The sequence below is a fragment of the Cuculus canorus genome, chromosome 2 (genome assembly GCF_017976375.1).
Source record: "Cuculus canorus isolate bCucCan1 chromosome 2, bCucCan1.pri, whole genome shotgun sequence".
NCBI lineage: Eukaryota > Metazoa > Chordata > Aves > Cuculiformes > Cuculidae > Cuculus > Cuculus canorus.
The window spans coordinates 65,834,185-65,855,474 of NC_071402.1; the positions used below are offsets into that span (position 1 = coordinate 65,834,185).

Genomic DNA, 21,290 nt, shown 5'->3' on the forward strand with positions numbered 1-21,290 from the left:
CTGAATTAGAATTCATATATTGCAATTTTTTTACTCTTGTGCAAGATACAAGAAACTAGGAAGCAGCAATGTTGTTGATCATACAATTTGCCTGTGCAGGTTTAGAATTTTTAAACATTTAAGTTGATGTACAAATGCATATCCAACAACATCCTTTTCCCTGAAAACAAAAGTGAGTTTTAAAAATATCATTAAGCCTAAAGTTACTTTCCAACTGTGATCCAGAGGCTGGAGCCAATACAGTAAAAGTTACAGTATTGCTGGTGAAAACACAGAACATATATTTCTGGAAATCATACCAGATTTTGTATTGAAAAATTACTAATATCATTAATTTAAACTCTGTTCACAAAAAGAAAAGGTATAGAATATTTTAATCTCAAGTACAGTAAGCAGATACCAGTTTATTTATATTACATTCACATCCTGAAGAACGAATGTTTTCAGAATTGAACAGTGAAATTGTGGCTGTTACTTGTACCTAACAACAAGTAACTCTATATTCCTGTCAAGAATAAGTGATTGTGTAGTTAAGTGCTTATTTATTGCTATGGTAACTAGTTTTGAAGAAATCAAGAGATAACTTTAACATATTGTTTGATAAGAGTTTTCTGGTCTTCCCTATACAACAAACCGCATGTTGTTGACACATAGGAAGGCCAGAATTTCATGTCTTCTTCTAAACTTCAGCCTAAATATCCACGGCTATGTGCTTTGTTTTCCTTTTTATTACATCATCCATTGACTTAAATAGCTCTGTCTTCAGAATTGTTAGCTTTCTGATGCCAGGGGTTAAAGACCCTGTCAAAAATGTGGACTCTACTGATAACACATACTGGAGGCTTTTCAACTCCAGACAGGAAATGCAAACTGGCTTAGATGGGACAGACGCAAATTGGCTTCCTATAAATATAATCTTTACTTATTTAAACACTCAAGATTGCATCTCCAGACTGTGAGAAGAATGAAGCAGTTAGATTCAGTAGTGACCTAGTATTATACAGGTCAATATCCTTGCTTTAATTTTAGGTTTTCAATATAATTCAGTTTATTAGGTTTCTTTTTAACCTGTTCTACATATATTTAAGTATTTGCAGGATTGTCATTTTGGTTGTGTCATACATCTTGGAACACCAGCAATGATTTCATCTTTATCATTTAAAAGTGCTTTCTCTTCCCGTTCAGTCATTTTTTCATCTTCACATGCAGCTGAAGAGTCACATCTCCTGTCTAGTTTATATTTGATTGCACTGCATAGAAATGCTAAAATATAGTTTTAATTTAATGAAACGCCAAGAACCTAATAAATCATTCTAATAAGATAAGGATGGTAAATTATTCTGCTATCAACTTTTCTTTTTTCCCCCGTAGGATTTATAGGAAATAATGCAGATTATTATAAGCAGAGAATTCAGTGCAAAATGTCAAATTAAGCTAATGGAAAGACGCTCAACGATTTTGTTACATGATAATTTACCTTACAAGGTTTCTGGTTCCAAACCTCAAGAGCTTTCACATGTATATGGTGCTTTAGGTGCAAACATTAAGCCAGTAACAATTTGCTTTACTTTGTGTCCTTATCAGGAACAATAAAAATATTTACTATATGTATAGACATTCATAGACTTAAGAAGAAGTAGACACTTAAAATGTCATTTGTTAACCATATTGTGCTATGGAATGTAGTGTTATATCATTCTTACACAAATGTTATTAGCTTTTTTCATAGGGAATATAAAATTAATCAAATGCCATGACACAGTTGCCACTTCTTTTTCCTCAAACAGCAACACATACCTTAAGCTTCTTTACACTTGTGCAAGGATCATTGGAGAAGCTCTCAGTATCTGAAATTTCAATGTCTTCACCATACAGGACCCCAGTCAGATCATTCCTCACCTGTCAGAAGTTGAGAAAAAGGCAAACTGGTGAAATGAAACTCAGTGAGGAGGAAGCAGATGGACTGCATTTATCACTGTAATGACAAACAATAATCTCAGTGACGATATATGCACCCACAGGGTTTTTTTTCCATTTTGCCTAAAATCTGATGAAGACAATATTTTTTATCACCATAATCTACTACTAATGGGTGTACTATGTAAACAGCTTTACTATGTGTGGCGAGAAGTTCACAGTGCGCTCTCGCTTTGCATCACGGAGATGGACAATTCCTTTGTATTTCCAATACTGTCGAGATCAAACGTTTTCATTTGAAAGCCAAAGCGATGTTTGAGACTGTATAAAGGAGAAGACTCATCAAGGAAACTCTTATGCACTGTCAGTGCTGAGGGCTGAACTGAAACCACCATCAGTTTGTCCTAGCACGAATCAGCAGAGTTTAGCTTATGTCAGTTAGGGACTGGTAAAACTTAACGAACTGCTTAGTGGCCTCCTCCTTTCTTAAAGCATGTATCTTGCTACATGAGGAAGCAAGTGGTATGACTTGCTTGAAGGTGACATAAGCAATCATCTATCAAGAGATTTTCTCACCTGCTTTCTTATAAAGGCAAGACTCTCCTCCTTGAGCTACCTAACAGCACAAAAAAAGCCAGATAACATACAAAGCAATCTAGTTTACAGATTTAGTATGCTTTTACCATGTAACTATGTCAAGATTTTCTGTGTTAACCACTGCTGGTTTTCCTTCACATGATTGCAAAAAACAGTGTTACACATTACTATCCCTAACAGAAGAGCAAAAATAATTTTAGCTGGATATAACTTGGTTACAGACTAAAGTGAAAAAGCTGCCCCTCCAATTTTAATTTAACAAAATTATAAGCACATCCATTGCACTGACTATCTTTTTAATTTGTTTATTGTAACAAAGTAAAACGGGTATCTCAAATACAAACAGAGAAAATACTATACAGGGAAGAGAAATATATATTACATCATAGAGAAAATTTTAGAAGTCTGTAAGCTGTATACAGATACTTTCTAATGACCCTCTGAGTGGGCCACTGCAATTACATATTTTAAATCTCCCTCCTAAGTCTCTTTTCCCTTGACCTCCTCTGAGAGAGAAGCACAGTGCATTCAAAGCAATTTGAAAGTATTTGATATACTGTGACATAGTGAGGAAAAGAAAAGGAAGTGGTATCTGTCCTTCAGGAATAGGAACTTCTTCATTTCACTTGAAATAATCATTAAGTTTATATAATGAGAAGACATTTTATCCATGCAACAATAAGACCCAGCTATTGCTAAATTTTGTCTGCTGAAATCTGTCACATTCATGCCTAAGTATACAGCAAAAGCAAGGGGATGCAATGAGACTTGAAATGTCAGAGGTGAGACATCTTCATTCTGCTGGCAGCTTTACTTTCAAGACAAATTCATCTCTTCAGTAATCCTACAATGCTTCTTTAATATATGTCTGTGAGCATCCTCCCAACCTATGCAGGTTAGTAGTTCTGTTGGGTGTATTTCATGCTTTTAGATTTACCATGCAACTAATACATTTCTGGAGTATGCTGCTTAATTGTTTTAGATAGCAACACAGTGTCTGGTAAAAAACAGGAACACTAAAACTACCTCTGTACTTCTGCAAATTTCTTCTATGCAAAGCATAATCTATTTTTTTTGCAAAGTAGCAACTGATTAACTATCTTCACATAGAATTCCACCTTTTCACTGTTCCCTTTAAGTTGCTTTTATCAATTTTCTTGTTTGACCAATGAAGTATTTCCTGAAGATCATTACTACACTGTCTGCCTTAATTATTCCTTTCATGGTCTCTGCTTAATCTTATCCGTTTTAGTTATGCTTTAAAATTATTAAGACATATTTTTATATTATAACCTTTCACAATGATTAAAACAAGTGAACATGTAGGTAATTTTTTTATTAAAAATTATTTTATTTTACAGAAGTAACTGTCAGAATGGTCACACAACATTTGAGTTATATCTTTCATCATTTTGTGATGGTATAATTAGTTCTTAAGTGCATTCTCTGGAAATGCATTCACTGACAAAAAATGATAAGTAGTGACGTTTTTCTGGTGCTGTACTAGTAAAATGAATGATTTTAGCTCCACCAATGCCATTAACTGCTCATTATGATATAGGTCTTTCTCAATACAAAGAATTACTGCTTTTATAAAACAATCAATCAGTGATAACAAAAGAAAATAGATCTCTCTTTATCATAGTTTAACTAATGTCCAAAATCCTTCTACTTAGTGTTATCATATATTACTTAGAAAAAGTAAAATTTTCCCTAGCTAACAGAACCCTACTTTCCAAAAGCATACATCTTTTCATATGCTTCTATCTCATACTGTCCTACCTTCTCCTGTAACACAAGAAATTTTTTAGTTGCAGGTTTGCTTTTCAGATATTTTCTTGGTTTTGGAGCCATTTCTAGTCTTTTTTAATCTCAGAGAGACTAGATTAATATTACTCAGCTGATCTGAGGAGGAAATGATTCACCAAATATCATTTAGTCAAATTAGACCATTACTAACACAAGAAAAATTATACAAAATACACATTATATATTATTAAATTAGACTGATGTTTATAGATAGGCTGCAATACAGGGCATAAGGTGTGAATCTTGGTTCGACTTCAGTATATCTAGTGACGACTTGTGATTAGTTCCCTTCAGAACTTGTTCACGAACCTTGTGGCTGAGGAATTCAATTGCATATGCACTTCTTTAAACTCAGCCACTGAAGCGTTTCTTTGACACGCCCTGTCCCTCTACTAGAACCCCAATACTCTGTGGCTTTCAAAGTTCTTTGACTTTTCATTGAACTACCGATTAACCTCCCAAAAGACACAGCTTATTAGATTCGATGCTAGAGAAGTTGGAAATCTTTTCTCTTCACTGCTACAAACAGACATTGGATGTTTGGCAGATGCATCTGTTGTGGAGATTTTGCCGAAAGAAAGGTGTTTCTTTCCCATTAGCACAATGAGATATCAGAAGTTTTATAAGAACTTACAAGGTTTACACCATTTTTCTAGAAGAATTAATGATTTGGTGTCCATCCCCACGTCCCCCAGCCTTCCAATGCTATTACCACTAGTCTGACAAATTTCACATTGTGCCTAGTCTGAGGATATTACCACTACATTTTCTAGTCTTTGTTTCCTATTTCCGTACTTTCTTGTCACCATCTTCAGGTTCTTTTCTTTCTTTGTAAATATTCTAAACTTCTCACAGAATTGAAACTTGTGTTTTCCTTCTTACACTGGTTCTTCATTTCTGTCAAATGAATTTAACTGCAGAATCTTCTGATTTGGATTTGGGTCCAACATCAGAATTTGCAAAGTTTACCCTCCAGTTCTTCAGTTGCCACTTGCTGCAATTTTAGATTAAGTTTGAAACCCAGAATACAAAATGCTGCACGTTTTGCTTTAGCGGGTGCTTGCTGTACCAGCAGTAGAAGCAGTTTTAGAGCTCAGTAGCAATTGTTCCACCAACTCTGAGTAAAGTATATTGTAACATACTACCGCTTCTTTATTGTGTAGAATAGGATAATTTCAACTGAAGGAAACTGCTGTAGCTGTTGTAGCAAAATTGTATTAAGCTCTGGTGGGGATCTGCAGTTCCTAAGTAAATCTTGCACTGACTTACAATACAGAAGTAGTATAATTCCATGTGGGTTTAGTCTCCTGCTAACAAGTCTATGAAGGTTTTATCTCTACATCTTTTTACATAAATTTTCCACACTTTAAAGACATGAAATTTTCATTTTTCCCAAAACAGGGATTACCAGACCTGATCATCAATAAACCTGGATGTTTTCACAAACCACTGCTTGCAGACCCTATCTTTCACTCACAGCAAAAAAAAAAGCGCACTCAACACTGCTCTGTGTACAAAGCTGGATTAAATCAGTATTTCACTCTACTACATGTTTCATAGATCTATGCACAGTCAACTTAAAAAATTAATAGTGTGCAAATATGTTTACCCAGCAGCACGCTCCAAAACATGAAGGGTTTATATCACGTAGAAGGGATGCAGTTGCAGGCAGAAAAGGATAGCCCTTGTGCTTGAGGCATGAGAGAAGACGCGACACAAGAGAACAAGAGAACTGGCTTTTACTCCTCATTCTACCAGAGCTGCTGTCATATAGCCCATATGACCAAAACAAGATTTGCTACCAAGTGCCTCTGCATCTTTTTTCCTGTGGAGTGGATGGCAGCAATACTTGCCTACCTCTTAGCTGTTGTATCAAATTCAGTGATGTTTGAGAGGCAAACAACAAAGTCCCTGACCCTGCACCTGTGAAGGAAGAAATACAGGGGGTTTGAGGAGCCAAGAACTTGCATTGCCAAGGAAGAAATTACTTTCTCTAATCCCTATCAAATTGAACTAGTAGGCAGAATCACTAAATGGGCTGTAAATATATATATATATGTATATATGGGTGTTTAGAGACATGAAATTATTCTTGTGGTCTGTATGAGGAAGAGCGAGTGTAGTGTAGTTTTAGTGAAAAGAAGTGAATGTTGGGGAGTGACATGGGTCCACTACTCACTATGGAAGAGGGATGCAAGTGTGATAAACAGTGCCACCAGACCAGTGACATCACCAGCCAGTACCACAATGAGGGAAGCCAGACAGGCTTGGAGAAAGCAGCCAGTTCCAGCCATAAGGCTAGACCTCCAGACAAGTTCACAGCAATAAGGCAAGTCCAGGGTAAAGCTGGGAAACCCACCCATGAGTCAGAGACAACAGGGACAGAACTGGGTCTGGTGAAAATAACAACAGCCAGATAAAATCCTGTGATTGCTGCGCAGGCCCATACTCATAAGACAGGTCTGAGGGCAAGTCAGGAAACAGGTCCAAACTAACTGGGTCCGTGACAAGCATGGCTGTGAGGGAGGAGCAGAGAGCCCAGCACTCCCTGAGAATCACCAGGGCAGGGACTGGCAGCACCAGGCTCAAATGAAATAAGGTCCTGGGTCATGGGCAAGAGGAGAGCCTTGAGGCGCCCCAAAGGCATAAAGGGCTTTTGGTGCTGTCAGAGTCCTAGCACTGAATTTTGATTATTGGCATGGTTTTTTGCTTCCTGCATGATGTCAATATGATAATTCCCTGCACACAATATAAAAATGATCCCCTAGCTCAAAAAGATACAAAATGTGCAGACATTGATTTTATTTTAGGTGAACAGATACTGCAAACTATGGTGGCATTATTAGTGCAGGAATCCACTCTCCAATAGTAAATAGCTAGCATCCATTTGACCACAATACTTCATTTTTATCCAGCCAATTCTATCCCTTTTTTACCAGGAAAATAGTAAAGAGATATTGCACATGAATTGCCAATCTAATGATCATAATTTGGATTCAGGGGTCTCTGCTGATTGATGGTTCAAACTAGGTTTCAGATAATACATTTAAAGGCACAGTTCACTTATTTAATCCTAACTCTGCCAGTTACAAAACAAATTTAACCATTTTTAGATTAATCATACTACTTTGCTTTTAACAGATATTTCCGATGACCTTTTGGTTCACTAAAGCTGCGTGTAACTACTGCAAGCTAAATCCTTGTTGTTCGGGGCAGTCTAATCCTACCAGATGTTGATCATAAGAGACTCCTAATGAATGAGAACTGGCTAGACCAGATGGATTTTATAGTCGGATATTTTACTAAGATTTCCTGCTGCCAAGATTTATAACATGTACCTTGAAATGTTGTACTGTAGGAGTTTAAGTATATAGATATATGTGATATGAGATATAAATAGATGTATACAAAACAAATGCATGAATTACAAGAAAAAAAATTTCTCCATTACATGCACATAAATCCTGAGTAACTGCAAAGGGCAGATTACAATTTCTAGGATTAGTAAAGATAGAGAGATAGAGAGATCACTATATACGATGTATTACAAGCAAAAACAATTATCCCTATTTTCATTCCAGTGAAACAAACACATTACTCACATTTAGAGGCTTAGAAGCACTGACTGAAACTTACTTTTAAGAAATACTGTAACAGGAGAAGAGAAATTGTGTAATGCTAAATACGGATAGTTGTTATTGCCCTTAAATATAAAATAAAGTTGAATCAGAGATGCATTGGATTTCCTTTTTTGTTCAATAGAAATCAGATATTTTTGATCACATATTGTGAGTGGTTTCAGGGTGAAAAGAAGGGAAGAAGTAACCCTGGCATATTGATCTTTTACTTGGGAAGAATGTTGGTATTGGGCTTCAAAATAAAAAAAGAAGACTTATTTTATTGGAGTAGTATTCTAGCACACGGATCTAACCTGGAAACAAATGCAAATCAATATAATTCATGCCTGTGAGAAGTCCCTGAGTGTCTCAGACTAAGAATAACAGAACAAAAATAGGATATAACTACATTTTTAAAGTAAAAAAAAAAAACCAACTATTTTTTTCCTGCTTTCTGCCTAGAATGTCAATGTCGTAAAATATGACATCACATCATATGCATGATTATCACACAGATCATACCTATTTAAACCTAAACCTTTATAAAGTCACATATAAAATGCTCTAATTTCCCCCCAAATTCTCTAAAGTAGAAAAATTTCCTTCTCATGTTTTTTTGGTCACAGAAGTTAAATGTAGTTGTGAACTCCAATGTTAAATCTAATAGTTTTGGGTAAAAAGAATTAATAGGAATTTAGGGTTCTTGTGGTAGGGAGGATGTTTATCAGAGCTTTTTAAACTGATTTACAAACAGTTCTAGTTAGAAGGTGTTTTCTCTGCAACGAAAAGATAAAATCAATCCATCTTATCAAGAGGTGGATCACTTGCTATCAGGTATTCAAGGATGCCAGCATATTACAGTGAAATAAATATTTAGCTAGGAGAAAGAAACATGGGCCTGCACTATGACAAAGTACGAACAGATTAAGTTCCACTTAATCTACAAGCAGCTGAGCAGTCTGAAGAAACAAACTCTCCTCAATAAGACCGGACACTAAGTCAAGCAAACACACAACTCAGTAGCATAGCAAGGAAAGAAAAGGCATGACGCATTCCTTCTAGGGAAAAACTGCATAATACATTGCAAAGCCAGAGCAGATCCTAAAGATAGTAGGCAAAGATTGAAAGCTGATACTATATACTATAAGAAATAACTGAAAGCTGATGCTATATACTATAAGAAATAACAGAAAGCTGATGCTATATACTATAAGAAATAACAGAAGTTCATATTAGTATCTATGGGGTGCTCATGAACAAAACTGAAGAAGAAAACATACACAAAATATACTTCTTGTTCTTTCAGTGTGAGACAGTATCTACAAAACCGAAGGTAACTTGGTTCCTGTGGTTTCCAGATAAACAGGCCAACCACTCTTCTACAAGTTTATCAGACTCGACGCTTAGAGATAGCAGAACAAAAGCAAAAGGTCTGGAGGTTGTAGTATTACACAACAGTAATTTTCATGCTAGGTATTATGAAAGTAAATAGAGGCCACATTGAGAATAAGTTATTTAATAATCTGTAAACCAATGCTAGAAGTACAAGTACTTAAGCAATAAATTAGAAATACTTGTTTATTAAAGTAAGTGAACGTAATAGCCCTATTGAAAGTTGGTGCGAGCATTCAAGTAACTTGGAGTGCTGAAATACTGAACACTTCATCTTAGAGGGAATGTTGAGGTAGACAAATACAGGCACTCCATATTATTGTGTGTGGAATAGAATGCAAAATACATAACATGTCTGGATGTTATTCTGACAAAATTTCACAAGCTTTAGATTATGTGTAGAGACAAAAAAATACCTAGAGAAATAAAAAATTTTTCAAAAACTACTTAGAATACATAGTCAATTTCTTTAAGCTGCTGATGTTGGTCTAGATTAGGAGATAAGAACAGAATAAGATGGAAAGTGCTATCTCCTATCACATCAAAAGAGAATAAATCGCAGCTTAGAAAACCATCATGCACTTCTTTTGAAGCACGCACTATTATACCGCCCTCAAAAACACTCTGTAGTAGTTTTCATATACCTAACAGACTGTTTGATTACTGAAGCAAAAATAAGGGACTCAACATCTGATTACATTATTACAGGTGGACCATGTATAGTACTCACTATTAATTCTTACATATGCACACATTTCAAACATGTTTATTACTCAGAAAGAGCCCACTTACCAAAACAATTCTGAGCAGAATTCATTGAGAGGAATAATTCAAACAAAACAACATGGACAATAATTAAACATTGTTTAAGAAAATGTTATCAGTCACAAAAGTCTATGATTTATAATTACAAAAGGAAGTGTCTTTATGTAAAATCATCCTTGATTAAGCAGAACGAAAGCAACAGTAACACTGACACATTTGCAGTCTCTCCATCCATGATGTATAAAATATTTTTCATTCCAAAGCTAACTAGGAAAGGTTTTACACAGACATTGCCAAAGTTAAGGTAAATCAGCATTTCAAAGGACTGAGTCATCTCATCCATAAATAGATGTCTAAAAGAGGTGAGGTGAATTGCACCCTGAAAGCGTCTCTCTCTTTTCTCCATTAAGTACAAATGGAAATTAGGTGACTCTCACATACAGACAGTTACAGACAGCTGAATGGCAGCTGAACCCCAGGTCTCAAAATCTAACCCTGTCTCAAAATGGTGTTCCAGTACCGGTAGCATCCAGTGAAACTCGGAAACCCTAAACATTCCTCACCTTCATAAAATGTTCTCAGGACAAGATCAGCAGAGTGGGCTACTTCCCTGCATCCTTCCTCAATCTGACCACCCAGTCACTGAGGGCGAATGCATAGGTTCCTCTTCTTCTTCTTGGCTGGCAGAGGAGGTTCGTATAAACTATGAGTTTTGAGAAAAGCTTGGAAGTCTTTATCTATCTGGGATTTTTCCTTTCAGAAAACCTGGGCCAAGTTTGAAGATTTACCATGCACTCAGTTGCTGTACTGAAGCTATAATTAATAACTAATGGTCGATTTGCATAAGACCTAGGGGACTAGGTCAACATTTATGAAAACCTCTGTACCCAGAAGTATTGTTATTAACAAAAAACTATGAATACAAGCCTCAGCAGGAAACTGAAAAGAAAGTGTAGTGCATTGTGCTGAGGACTGTAGCTTTAATCTATTTGGAAACTACAGTTAGAAGAACACAAACTTAAGATACACAACACTAAAGTAGTAATGCATTTCATACAGTGTTATATTGAAATTTCATAGCAATTTTTAATTTTCAAAAATACCTGAAAAACTTTTTGGAGTCTTTCAAGTAAGAAGCATAACATACAGATTAAACACTTCTGTTAAAAAAAGCAAACTACTTAAAAATGTAGTAGAAGCCATAATCATATCCTTTTTGGAAAGCACTAATTTAGATAAGCAAGCTAGTTAATAGCTTAGTTTACCTATGCTAGTTAAATTAATCCAGTTAATATAAGCTATGCTAACTTTAAATTACATTCACTTTTTAATCTAAGTTAAAGTTAAGTAAATTAAGATAAAGTAGTAGCTCTATTTTCATCCTATTTTCTAGGATGATTAAACATTATTTCAGAGTTCAGGGATTATCCTTTAGTCCCCCAAGTTTAAAGAAAATACAGAAGCTATATTAACATTTTTTTTAATATTAAAGAAAACTTTGCAGTAACTTTTCCTGCAATGGTGTATGACTGTTATTTCACACTTTATTTACTTTGGAATCCTCAGAAGGATGCCATATGGTGGTGATAATTTATTGTAGTTGAGCATCTCAGTTTGATTCACATACTTTCTCCACTGAGATTTCAATTGTCAGATGAAGCTGTACTCCAGTTACCTGTGAAAAGTCCTCCCAGAAAGAGAGTTTACCTCTGGCTCTTGTACACATCTTTTTGAACCCTTTAATGCCTTGGTTAATTGCTCTTGCTCCTTCTCTTCTCCTTTGGCAGACTTCTATGTTCTGATTTTTTTTTTCCTTCTAACATCTTTTCCTCAAGCTTTTTAAATCACAGTAATTCTTGGTAGGTCTGATGTTAAGCCCTTCATAAATAAATTCTGCCTGCTTATTCCATTATTTTATATTATTCTGAATGAGGTTCCGAATAGGCACTTTGCTGCATCTTGGCATATTGTCTTAAGCAGCATTATTGTGGCTGCACTCATTCTTAAAATAATATAGTTGAAAATACCGCGGTGGCATCTTTCTATTTCATTGGCTCCACATTCTATTTTTCTACAGATGAATCCTCCAGAGTCACTTTAACACAAGCTCTTCGGTTTAAGAAAGTAAAGCCAATTTTATCCATGACTAGAAAATTATACAAAAACGTAAGCTGTTTATCAGTCCTGTGTGAGATGATGTCCCTAATTCAGTAGGGAAACCAGAAGACAAATGCTTCTAGGTTACCTGAGAATTACTTAAAGTGTTTTACCCTACAGATTAAGCAAGCAGTTTCATTCTGTGTCTTTGGGCAACTTGGTGGCAACTTCAGGTGGTGAAAATTATGTCTGTTTGTTATGGACTGATGATCATCTCCTTAATCATGTGTGCTAATACTTTTTACTGTAGCTGTGCTTTTCATTTTAACATTATGGATTGTGCCTGGACTTCACAGAACACCTGGGATCAGACTTTATCCTTCTGTGTCTCCAGCGGTATCTTCATAAGGATATGTAATGCTTTATTTTAGCGCTGTCAGGGAGGAGAGAATGCATGTGGCGTCACTAAGGGTTATGTATTTGACTTAATCAGAACTGAACAATCCCCTTAAATATAACCTCTATTTGTTCCTTAGTTTTAAATACATACCATGCCAATTGTTACATGTTTTTAATTGGTCTGAAAGAGAATACCACTTAGCTTTTTCTTAAAAAAAAAAAAAAAAAAAAAAAATTAATATTAACCTTCCTCCTTTAAGCAAGGAAGAGACTCAGAAGCACTGGGAACAACCCCAGCAGCCCAGACAAGCAAACTCTATTCTGTAAAGAAGCTACTGTACTGTGCTGGAGTCAGGAGAAAGGCATTAATTTTGTTTGGATGACATTCTTTTTCTTTACAGAACACTTAAGCTGTGCAGGTATATTTAAATTTAGGCTTTTTGATCCTGAAATCTGAATAATTCTTTAAGTTTTCATTGATTCATTAATTTTAATGCTCTGAGACTTCAGTGAATTTTATCTCGAGAATCATTTTTCCATAAAACTAAGGGCATCCCAAAATTCCAGAAGCGTAGACGATAGGAGAGCTTTTAAGAAATCATCCTACAGGAGACATTTCACCATTTCTACTGACCATTCATCACTAACCTGTGTGAATAAATGCTTTAAATATCAATCCGTTGACATGGAATGAGATTCTCCTCCACATTACAAGAGCACATGAAACTAAGGGGAACACAAAAGTTACTACTGACATTTGAGTCTAAAAAGTATAATAAAGAAAGAAGGATGGGAATCCTCCCTCTATCTCTTCCCCTATTCTCCATCAATTCCCTAGGTCACCAGATAATGTGATCCTTCTAAGAATGGTTTTAAAGAAGAGAAGAAATTAAGAAAGTAAAAGTATTTTATCATGCAGCACAACTCTTAGTTTCCTGCCCTTTCTCCAAATTGAGGTAGAGCAGAGCTTAATATATTAATTTTCGGCTTTACAAGGGGAAGTGTCATGTAAGTGTCATGGTGTGAAAAGAAACTACAGAATATGAATGAGGCTTTTTACTAAGGCTATTTATCTTAGTAAAAACAATGATATCCAGAGGCAGAGCAACAACCCCCACCAAAAATATGCTGGATTCAAGGGGCACTTGGATCATAAAAAAGGGTGGCAACCTTATTGTGAACATGTGTAAAATTTATGATGCATAACCATAGTTTCTCTTTTTAGGGCTCTGAAAAAAAGGATTAATTAATTTTCTTGGTTTTATAAATAAAGAGGTGCAATAACCTCATTATATAAGACAGACGAAAAGTATTGTGCTGGAGTTTCAGGTCTACCATGGGCACATCCAAGGTATTTTTCGGATAGGTATGAATGTGCTTATTTTTTTTTAAATAATTGTTATAGATATCTTCTTGTGATCACAGGAAAGGTCAGCAAGTTTGGGACATGACATATAAAAGTAAAATGCCTAACATCTTCAAGTTCAACACCTCTTAATCACTTCACCATAAGACCACCAATCCTCTGTGGGGTACAAAAGACTTTTGTGGTCGCTCTCCATCTCATTACAGAGTATTATAAATATTCTACTATTTAAAGGTCTTGTTTTTATGAATGTAACCACATTCATAGCACCCTGTAGCACCTCATGCACATTCAGCTCCTATTTCTTTACTTGCCTATGACTGACACAGGGAAGAAATTTCATGTATATGCTAGCTCCTTAGCCTTACCCTGGAACACATTTTTTATTCTACTCAATGCAGACACTCCATTTGTAGTCACACACAGTTTTTCCCTAAAACACTTCTTTAATTAAAGAAGTCACTTACTGTCACAGATGTGTCTTCCCCAGTACATTTTTCCTTTTGTGGTTCAATAAAAGTACTTCTTTATCTATTTTATTATTGAAGCAGAATCAAGCAAATACCGTAAGCTGAGACACATTAGAAATATCTATACTTTCATCCAGCTGCACAGCAAACCTTCCATACTGTGTGATTCGTACCAATATCTCTTTCTCCAGCTCTTCAGCATCTTTTCAACTCCTCTGTGCAATTTCCAGCAGTATTTGCTGACAAAGGAATGGACTTCATTTTGTCACTGTCTTGTTTTTTGGCTAGGAGAGAGTTAATTTTCTTCTAGCTATTATAGGGCTATGTTTTGGATTTATGCTGAAACAGCTTTGATAACACAGGGTTATTTTTAGTTCTTGTTGAGCAGTGTTTACATAAAGTTAAGGTCTTTTCTGCTTCTCATGCCACCCCACCAGTGAGTAGGCTGGGGGTGCACAAGAAGCTCGAAGGGGAGACAGTTAGAAGAGTTGACTCCAACTGACCAAAGGGATATTCCATACTGTATGGTGTCACGCTCAGCATAAAAAGAAGGAAGGTGAGGACTTTCTGAGTTATGGTATTCTGTCTTCCGAAGTAACCATTACATGTGATGGATCCCTGCTTTCCTGGAGATGGCTGAACATTTGCCTGCCAATGGGAAGTAGTGAGTGAATTCATTCTTTTGCTTTGTTTGTGTATGGCTTTTGCTTTCCCTATTAAATTGTCTTTATCTCAACCCACAAGTTTTCTCACACCTTCACTCTGATTCTCTCCCCCATCCCACCAACGGGGAGCGCACAAGCAACCATGTGGTGGTTAGTTGCCAGCTGGGGTTCAACAATGACAGTCATCATATTGTTTTCCATGCATTATTTCAGCCCAATATTACGTGGCTTTTTGTATTTCGCTATTAAGTAAGAAACTTCAGGAGATGTTTTTAGACATTTATCATTATGTTTAGTTATGTAAAGTACGGGACTGAAAATCACATGACTTGAAACATAACTGAAAAAATTGTAGAGGTTTGTCTTCATGTTCTGGATGTTTAATGTTTAAATATCTTTCTAATCCTGATGGCTTCATATACCATCAATAGCTAATGTCTGAAGGCACAGCATACACCTAGAGTGAGGTTCATCATTAGCAACAGCAACTATAAATCATTGAACCATATCCATTCAAACAGTCTCCTTGATAATTTTTTTTTTTGGCTGACTTCTTGTCGGGTCTGGTTAGTTCATCATTATTTTTACCCATAAAGTGGCTAATGAATACCTTGTACTAGCAGTAGAAGTGTCAGCTCTGCCATTTTCTTCTCATTTGCCTGTGCTGGCATTATCAGTGCTATCTTCAATACACAGTTTCTTTGCAGAAATCTTTTTAAGTCACTTGTCCATTTATAGTTTAGCAAAAACTAAATAATATAATCCATGAATCCACTTACCTGGGTACATGTAAACTGCATTACATCACAATAAGCAGAATGTGAACTAAAGAGCAAGCATGACACTGTCAATCCTTCCACATTGTGGAGGACTCATTCCTTCTTCAGGGCACCTTTTGAACCCTACATGACTGTCTGACATATGGACCAACTAAATGCACCAGTGTCAATCTGTATATTAAATATTAGTAAAACTCAATTTCTTCCCCTTTTTTTTAGATAAACATAAATGAAAGTTAAACTATTTCCTTCCTGCATCCCAACAGCTCATCTTGTGCTCCCTCCGGGGTGCAGATCCCCCCATTTGGATATCACTGCTCTATCGGATCCTTAGTCCTACTTGCAGCTAGTGGGGCACAGTTCAGAGTTTGCCAGCATCCATCTGGATTGCAGCACGGATTGAAGGAAATCTGTGCCTACCTGCTAAAAGACATACATTTCAAGACATATGCTTATAAAAAAGACATATGCTTAAAGTATCTAAAGTCCTTATACACTTCTTTCCCAAAGCTAGACACAGCCATTTCTATCCATTTTTTCCACTAAAAGCAATGCCAAGAAAAAACTCAAAGTTTAGAGGAAAATGATAAGATTGATTTGCAATTTGAAAATAGACTGTACAGTAAGAGAGCAAATGAGCTCTAAGATGGATTAAGACAGAACTGAATCATGGTGATACAGTCTGTACATGATAAATTACCTACTTAAGGAGATTTTCTAACTCCCAATCTCTTTAATCTAACAGACAAAATTACATAAAATATAGTGACTGGAAGTAAAAGATTAAATAGCCATTAGGACAGTTACAAATAATACAGTACATTTGCCAGCCTTTTGGTGTTTCTGAGCATGAACACATAGGAAACAACAGGATTACACATATATGAATCAGGTTGTATAACACTTTTCTTTAGCAAACCAAGAAAATATCTGGGTTTTGAACTACCATGTCATGCTAGAGATATAGTCAAGCTTTCATATTTTGAACTTCTTACTAGTATCCATCCTAACTTGCACTCAAAAAGACACTCTTCATTTATTTGCACCTCAGTGACTATGTTGACAAAATGAGAATAAATACCGATAGATAATGAAAATAAGTTCTTTTAAACTATTTAACATCTACATATTAAAAGTACTGATGACTTCCATTTCACTGGCAGGAACCTGAGCACAAAGCAGTAACATGGCATACTAAGTTTAGCTGAAATGAAGTTATGAAGTCAACTTTCTTCACAGCAGCTTGTGCAGCACTGTGTTTTGCTTCTGTGGCCAAAACAGCCACGCTAAGCCACCACTGTTCGAGCTATTGCTAAACAGCATTGCACAGCGTCAAGGCTTTCCTTCTCCCACCCACCACCAAAAGTCAGCAAGCTGTGGGTAAGGTGTTGGGAGCGGCCACAGATGGGACAGTTGAACCAAACTGACTGAAGGGATATTTTATATCATATGACATGATGCTCAGCAATAAAAGCTCAGAGAAAGATTTTTCATTATACTACAGAGCACTGTATTAAGATTGGCTGGTATGTAACAGGCTTTTTAAAAAAATACCAAGACTTTAATGACAGAAAGAAATGTATCAATCACTCAGTCTGAACTCCTGCAAAATAGAGGGCATAACAATTTAGTCAGAAAGTACTGCAACAAAACCATTTAACAGAGGTTGACAGAATCTCAGCTTTAGTAAACAAAATCCTGTTTTGAAAGCCCTTTCTGTGATAGAAACAGGTGAGAATTTTTACTTTTAATTGAAGTCTCAGGATCAAACCGGGACTCTCAGGTCCCACAGAATTTAGCATTTGCTTATCAAGTAATTGTGTTTAGTTGTGGGTTTTTTCTTTTTACAGAAGAAAGTTTGCACATAGGCATAAATACAACTGAGAATGTCTTTCTCCCTTGCATTGCTGACTGAAATCCAAACTTCCATGCTGTGTACCTCTGAAAATTTTCCTTTATTTTTCCTTTTACATCTTTCATTCTTACACTAAATTTTACAGGAAAGAGATCTTTCATACTGATAACCATCTTTAAGGTTACTTGGATTTCTGGCAAATCTAAATCGCTTCATCATGAATTCCCACCACTTGCTAGACATTCATTGTGCAGCAGTCATATTTCTACAAGGGAAATAAAAATTAACCCATCTAATTGCATTTAACCCCTTTCTTCTTATGCAAATATGCTAAGCCAATATTTAAATTCCAGTATGTTCCATATTTCAGTCAGAATTGCCCTGTTTGTAGACATTGATTACTGTCACTAAACTCCAATTGAAGAGCATAGCTTTCAGAACATAGCAGTGCTCTACTGTAATTTTCAGTAACGGTCTATAGACAACGAAGTTAGAGGAAGCGCTAAGAGGCAAGAATCTTAAAAAGATAGATTAAATATTGATACTAGTGTTCTGTTGTGCTCAGAAGGTATGAAATTGGTGAGTTATCTGCCCATTTCTGAAGGAGAATGGGGTGTTTCCCCATCACTCCTACATGTTATAGCATGGATCCTACAGGTTCTGTGTGCGTGGAGCCAAACTGCTTCACTATCAACTTTATAGTGGTTTCTCCCTGGCCTCTTCCTTAGACAGAATGAAATCAGAAGAATTAGATATTACTTTGCCAGTGAACAACAACGTTTTTGTGGAAAACATTTTTCTTGAGTTACTTGGAGACAGACTTGGACAATTCCTTATCCTGACTGGGTGGTAACAAACTCACACCACACTGTCACCTCTATTAGCCTGTCCTCTGATTCTGCCAAACTCTTGGCCAGCTTGTCATACCTCCTGCAGAAGAGATCTATGCATCCAAGCTGCTCCTTCACAACACAAGGCAGCTCAATTCCCCTCATTCTTTACCTGTTCCCTGTTGAGTTTGCATTCATCCACCACAGCAGAGCAGTCATAAAAATTCTACTGTCTCTTTGTTAATGCCAGTGATGGAGTTTTGTGTGTGCATGTGCAGCTCAAGTTCCTCCTGCTTGTTTCCCAGGCTGCACACATTTATGTACATTTGATGCAGATGCCCCTTCACTTACTTTACTGTTCTTGAAGTTTCTCTTATTCCCATTACCCTGCACGCCATGCTTTTGGCCCCAACCTACCATTATCTGACTCAACAATGGGTCATAATCTCCATCCCCTGTGGTTCCTAGTTTAAATTAGTCAATGGAAAGCAGTAGGAATCAGGGCTGTAGCCTCTTTTTTTTTTTTTTCTATTGAGACACCTCAAATTGGAGTGAGGTGCCCATTCAAAGGAAATCTAAATGATTACTTAGGCTAGACATCACTGCTCAGGTGGCTAATGTTACACAAAATTAATTTCAAACACAGAGCAATTCTTGTGAGAAAAGGGTGCACTCTGGCCTTGAGGAGTCACTTATGCTGGCATGTTCTCAGCTCATCATTGAAGCTGAAATGGACACGCATTTAGTATCGTGAATATTTAAGAAGACTAAGTCTGAATCTAGTCGTATTTAAGAAAGATGGAGAAAAGTCTGTTTTACAAGGCCTGTTCAGAATCAATCTTTACATGGTTTTGTACTTAAAAATTTGCCTAAGTGTATTGGTCAACAATATACAGGAATCCCGCCTGAGAAAGAAAGCCTCAATTGGAGGTGAATGTTAGAAATAGATGGCAAGTATTTTATACAGAAAACAACCCTAAACAAGTTAGGCAAAGCATATAAAAGACAAAGTTTACGCTAAACAAAACAGCCAGGGTGGGGCAATTTGTTTAGTTTTGCATTTGCAGAGCTGCACATAGGAAAAGTAATTCTAAGAGAAGAGAAAAGCTGAAAACAACTAGTTTCAGGTGAAAGGATGTTGACAAGTTCTTGCTTTTTGCCTTTAACAAGCATGTGTCCTAAAGTGTCTAATATTAATATAAACAAAAACAACCATGAAACTACAGGTGATGGAATCCATCAAAGAAACCCTCATAACAAATAACATGATTTTTTACTTCAGCAAGTTGGACAAGTGAAACAAAGCTGCCCTGAGGGCAGACCTCAGGACCAATTGCAGAAGACTGAAAAATGTAACACAGTGCACTTGTCTGTTCCACCAGTGCAAAACCAAACACTTGTGCAATCATTAGACCTGACAGAGGCAAAAGAAATAAGATTTTTACTAGGCTGCAGGCAAATTAGTTTGCTAGTATATCAGGACATCATACAGGCTGAAATTAAATAAGTAAAGCTAAAATGAGGAAAACAACTGTAATGCAAAAGATGAGCTGAAGTCTACACAGTATACTGTAGCATAGCATAATCAAAAGATTATTATTTCTCTTTTCTCCTTCTCCAGGGCGTATCATTTCAATGTTATGCAGATAGCCTTGCAATCTCTGATACTACGAGGAGTATAAATTTTCAGTATAGCAAAAAAAAAATATATCAGACCTGGCAAGTTTGCATGCAACACACTGCACGAGCATAGCAATTTAGATCAGTACTAGGCAAGGGGTCTCTGAACTCTTATGAGTTCTTACTGTGATTTTCAGGACTGGATACAAAACCCTACAGTAAAAAAAGTAGATTTAAGTAATTTGTTTTAAGCATTTTCAAACATCATATTTTCCTCCCTCATACTTCCCCATGAGTGATTTTAATATTGATATAAGTTGCTGCTTTACAGTCTTAAAGAGAGAAGATGTCTTGAAATGACATGGATGTCTTCTTGATGAAGCTGGGCAATGATGAAAATTACTTGGGAAATTAAAGTATACACTTTTCACTGATCAAGTTACTGCAACTGGATTCTGCCATCCCATTCTGTTTACCACTACTATCTCATATACAGAATGACTATAAACAGAGAAATTATACAGTAAACTATACCTCTGCTACATGTTACCTCAATAGACAGCAAGATCGCAGAAGGGAAGTTTTCAAGCTGGAGACATGGCAAGATTCAGAGGAGTTCAGCATAAAGCAAAAGGGTAAAGTGGGCCAAGTAAGGTCTGGGGAAAACATTCCTACTTCCTTCTCAGTGAAAGCAAACAAGCCTTACTGTGCCCTGTGCTTGAATGTAAGAGGAATTGTGGAGGAGTATGGTTCTATAATAGGAAGATTGTTTCATTCTTGCTTCTGTACAATGCCACAGTTTCAGCAATCACCATGCAAAGCACCATTCCTGATAATTGCAAAGCATAGCCTCCTGGTTCTGACACATATCCTTTGAGTAATGCCATTTTCTACATACTTTTGTGTAGTTACTTATTAGGAATGGTAATGGCATCCTAGGGTATGCAAATGAGATGGCCTAACAGTTTCCCCCAATCCATCATACCTGTTTGTTCTGTTTGGCAAGTTGCATTCGATCAAAGTATTGTTAAGGGAGGTTTACCCTGCCTATTGGGACCTACTAATGCCATATCGTTTCGTCTCTCATGGTATAGTTTTAATTTCCTTTAGCA

The 21,290-nt window shown here is 36.4% G+C and overlaps 1 protein-coding gene across 2 annotated transcripts in view; it reads right to left on the minus strand.

Moving 5' to 3' along the window:
• The window catches only part of GABBR2 (gamma-aminobutyric acid type B receptor subunit 2), a 476,939-nt gene that overhangs the window by 249,044 nt on the left and 206,605 nt on the right, over positions 1–21,290 (minus strand). For both annotated transcript variants that reach the window (XM_054057392.1, XM_054057393.1), the window contains exon 4: positions 1,798–1,899. In XM_054057392.1, coding sequence (XP_053913367.1) covers positions 1,798–1,899 — 102 coding nt within the window. The remainder of the gene's footprint in view (positions 1–1,797; positions 1,900–21,290) is intronic.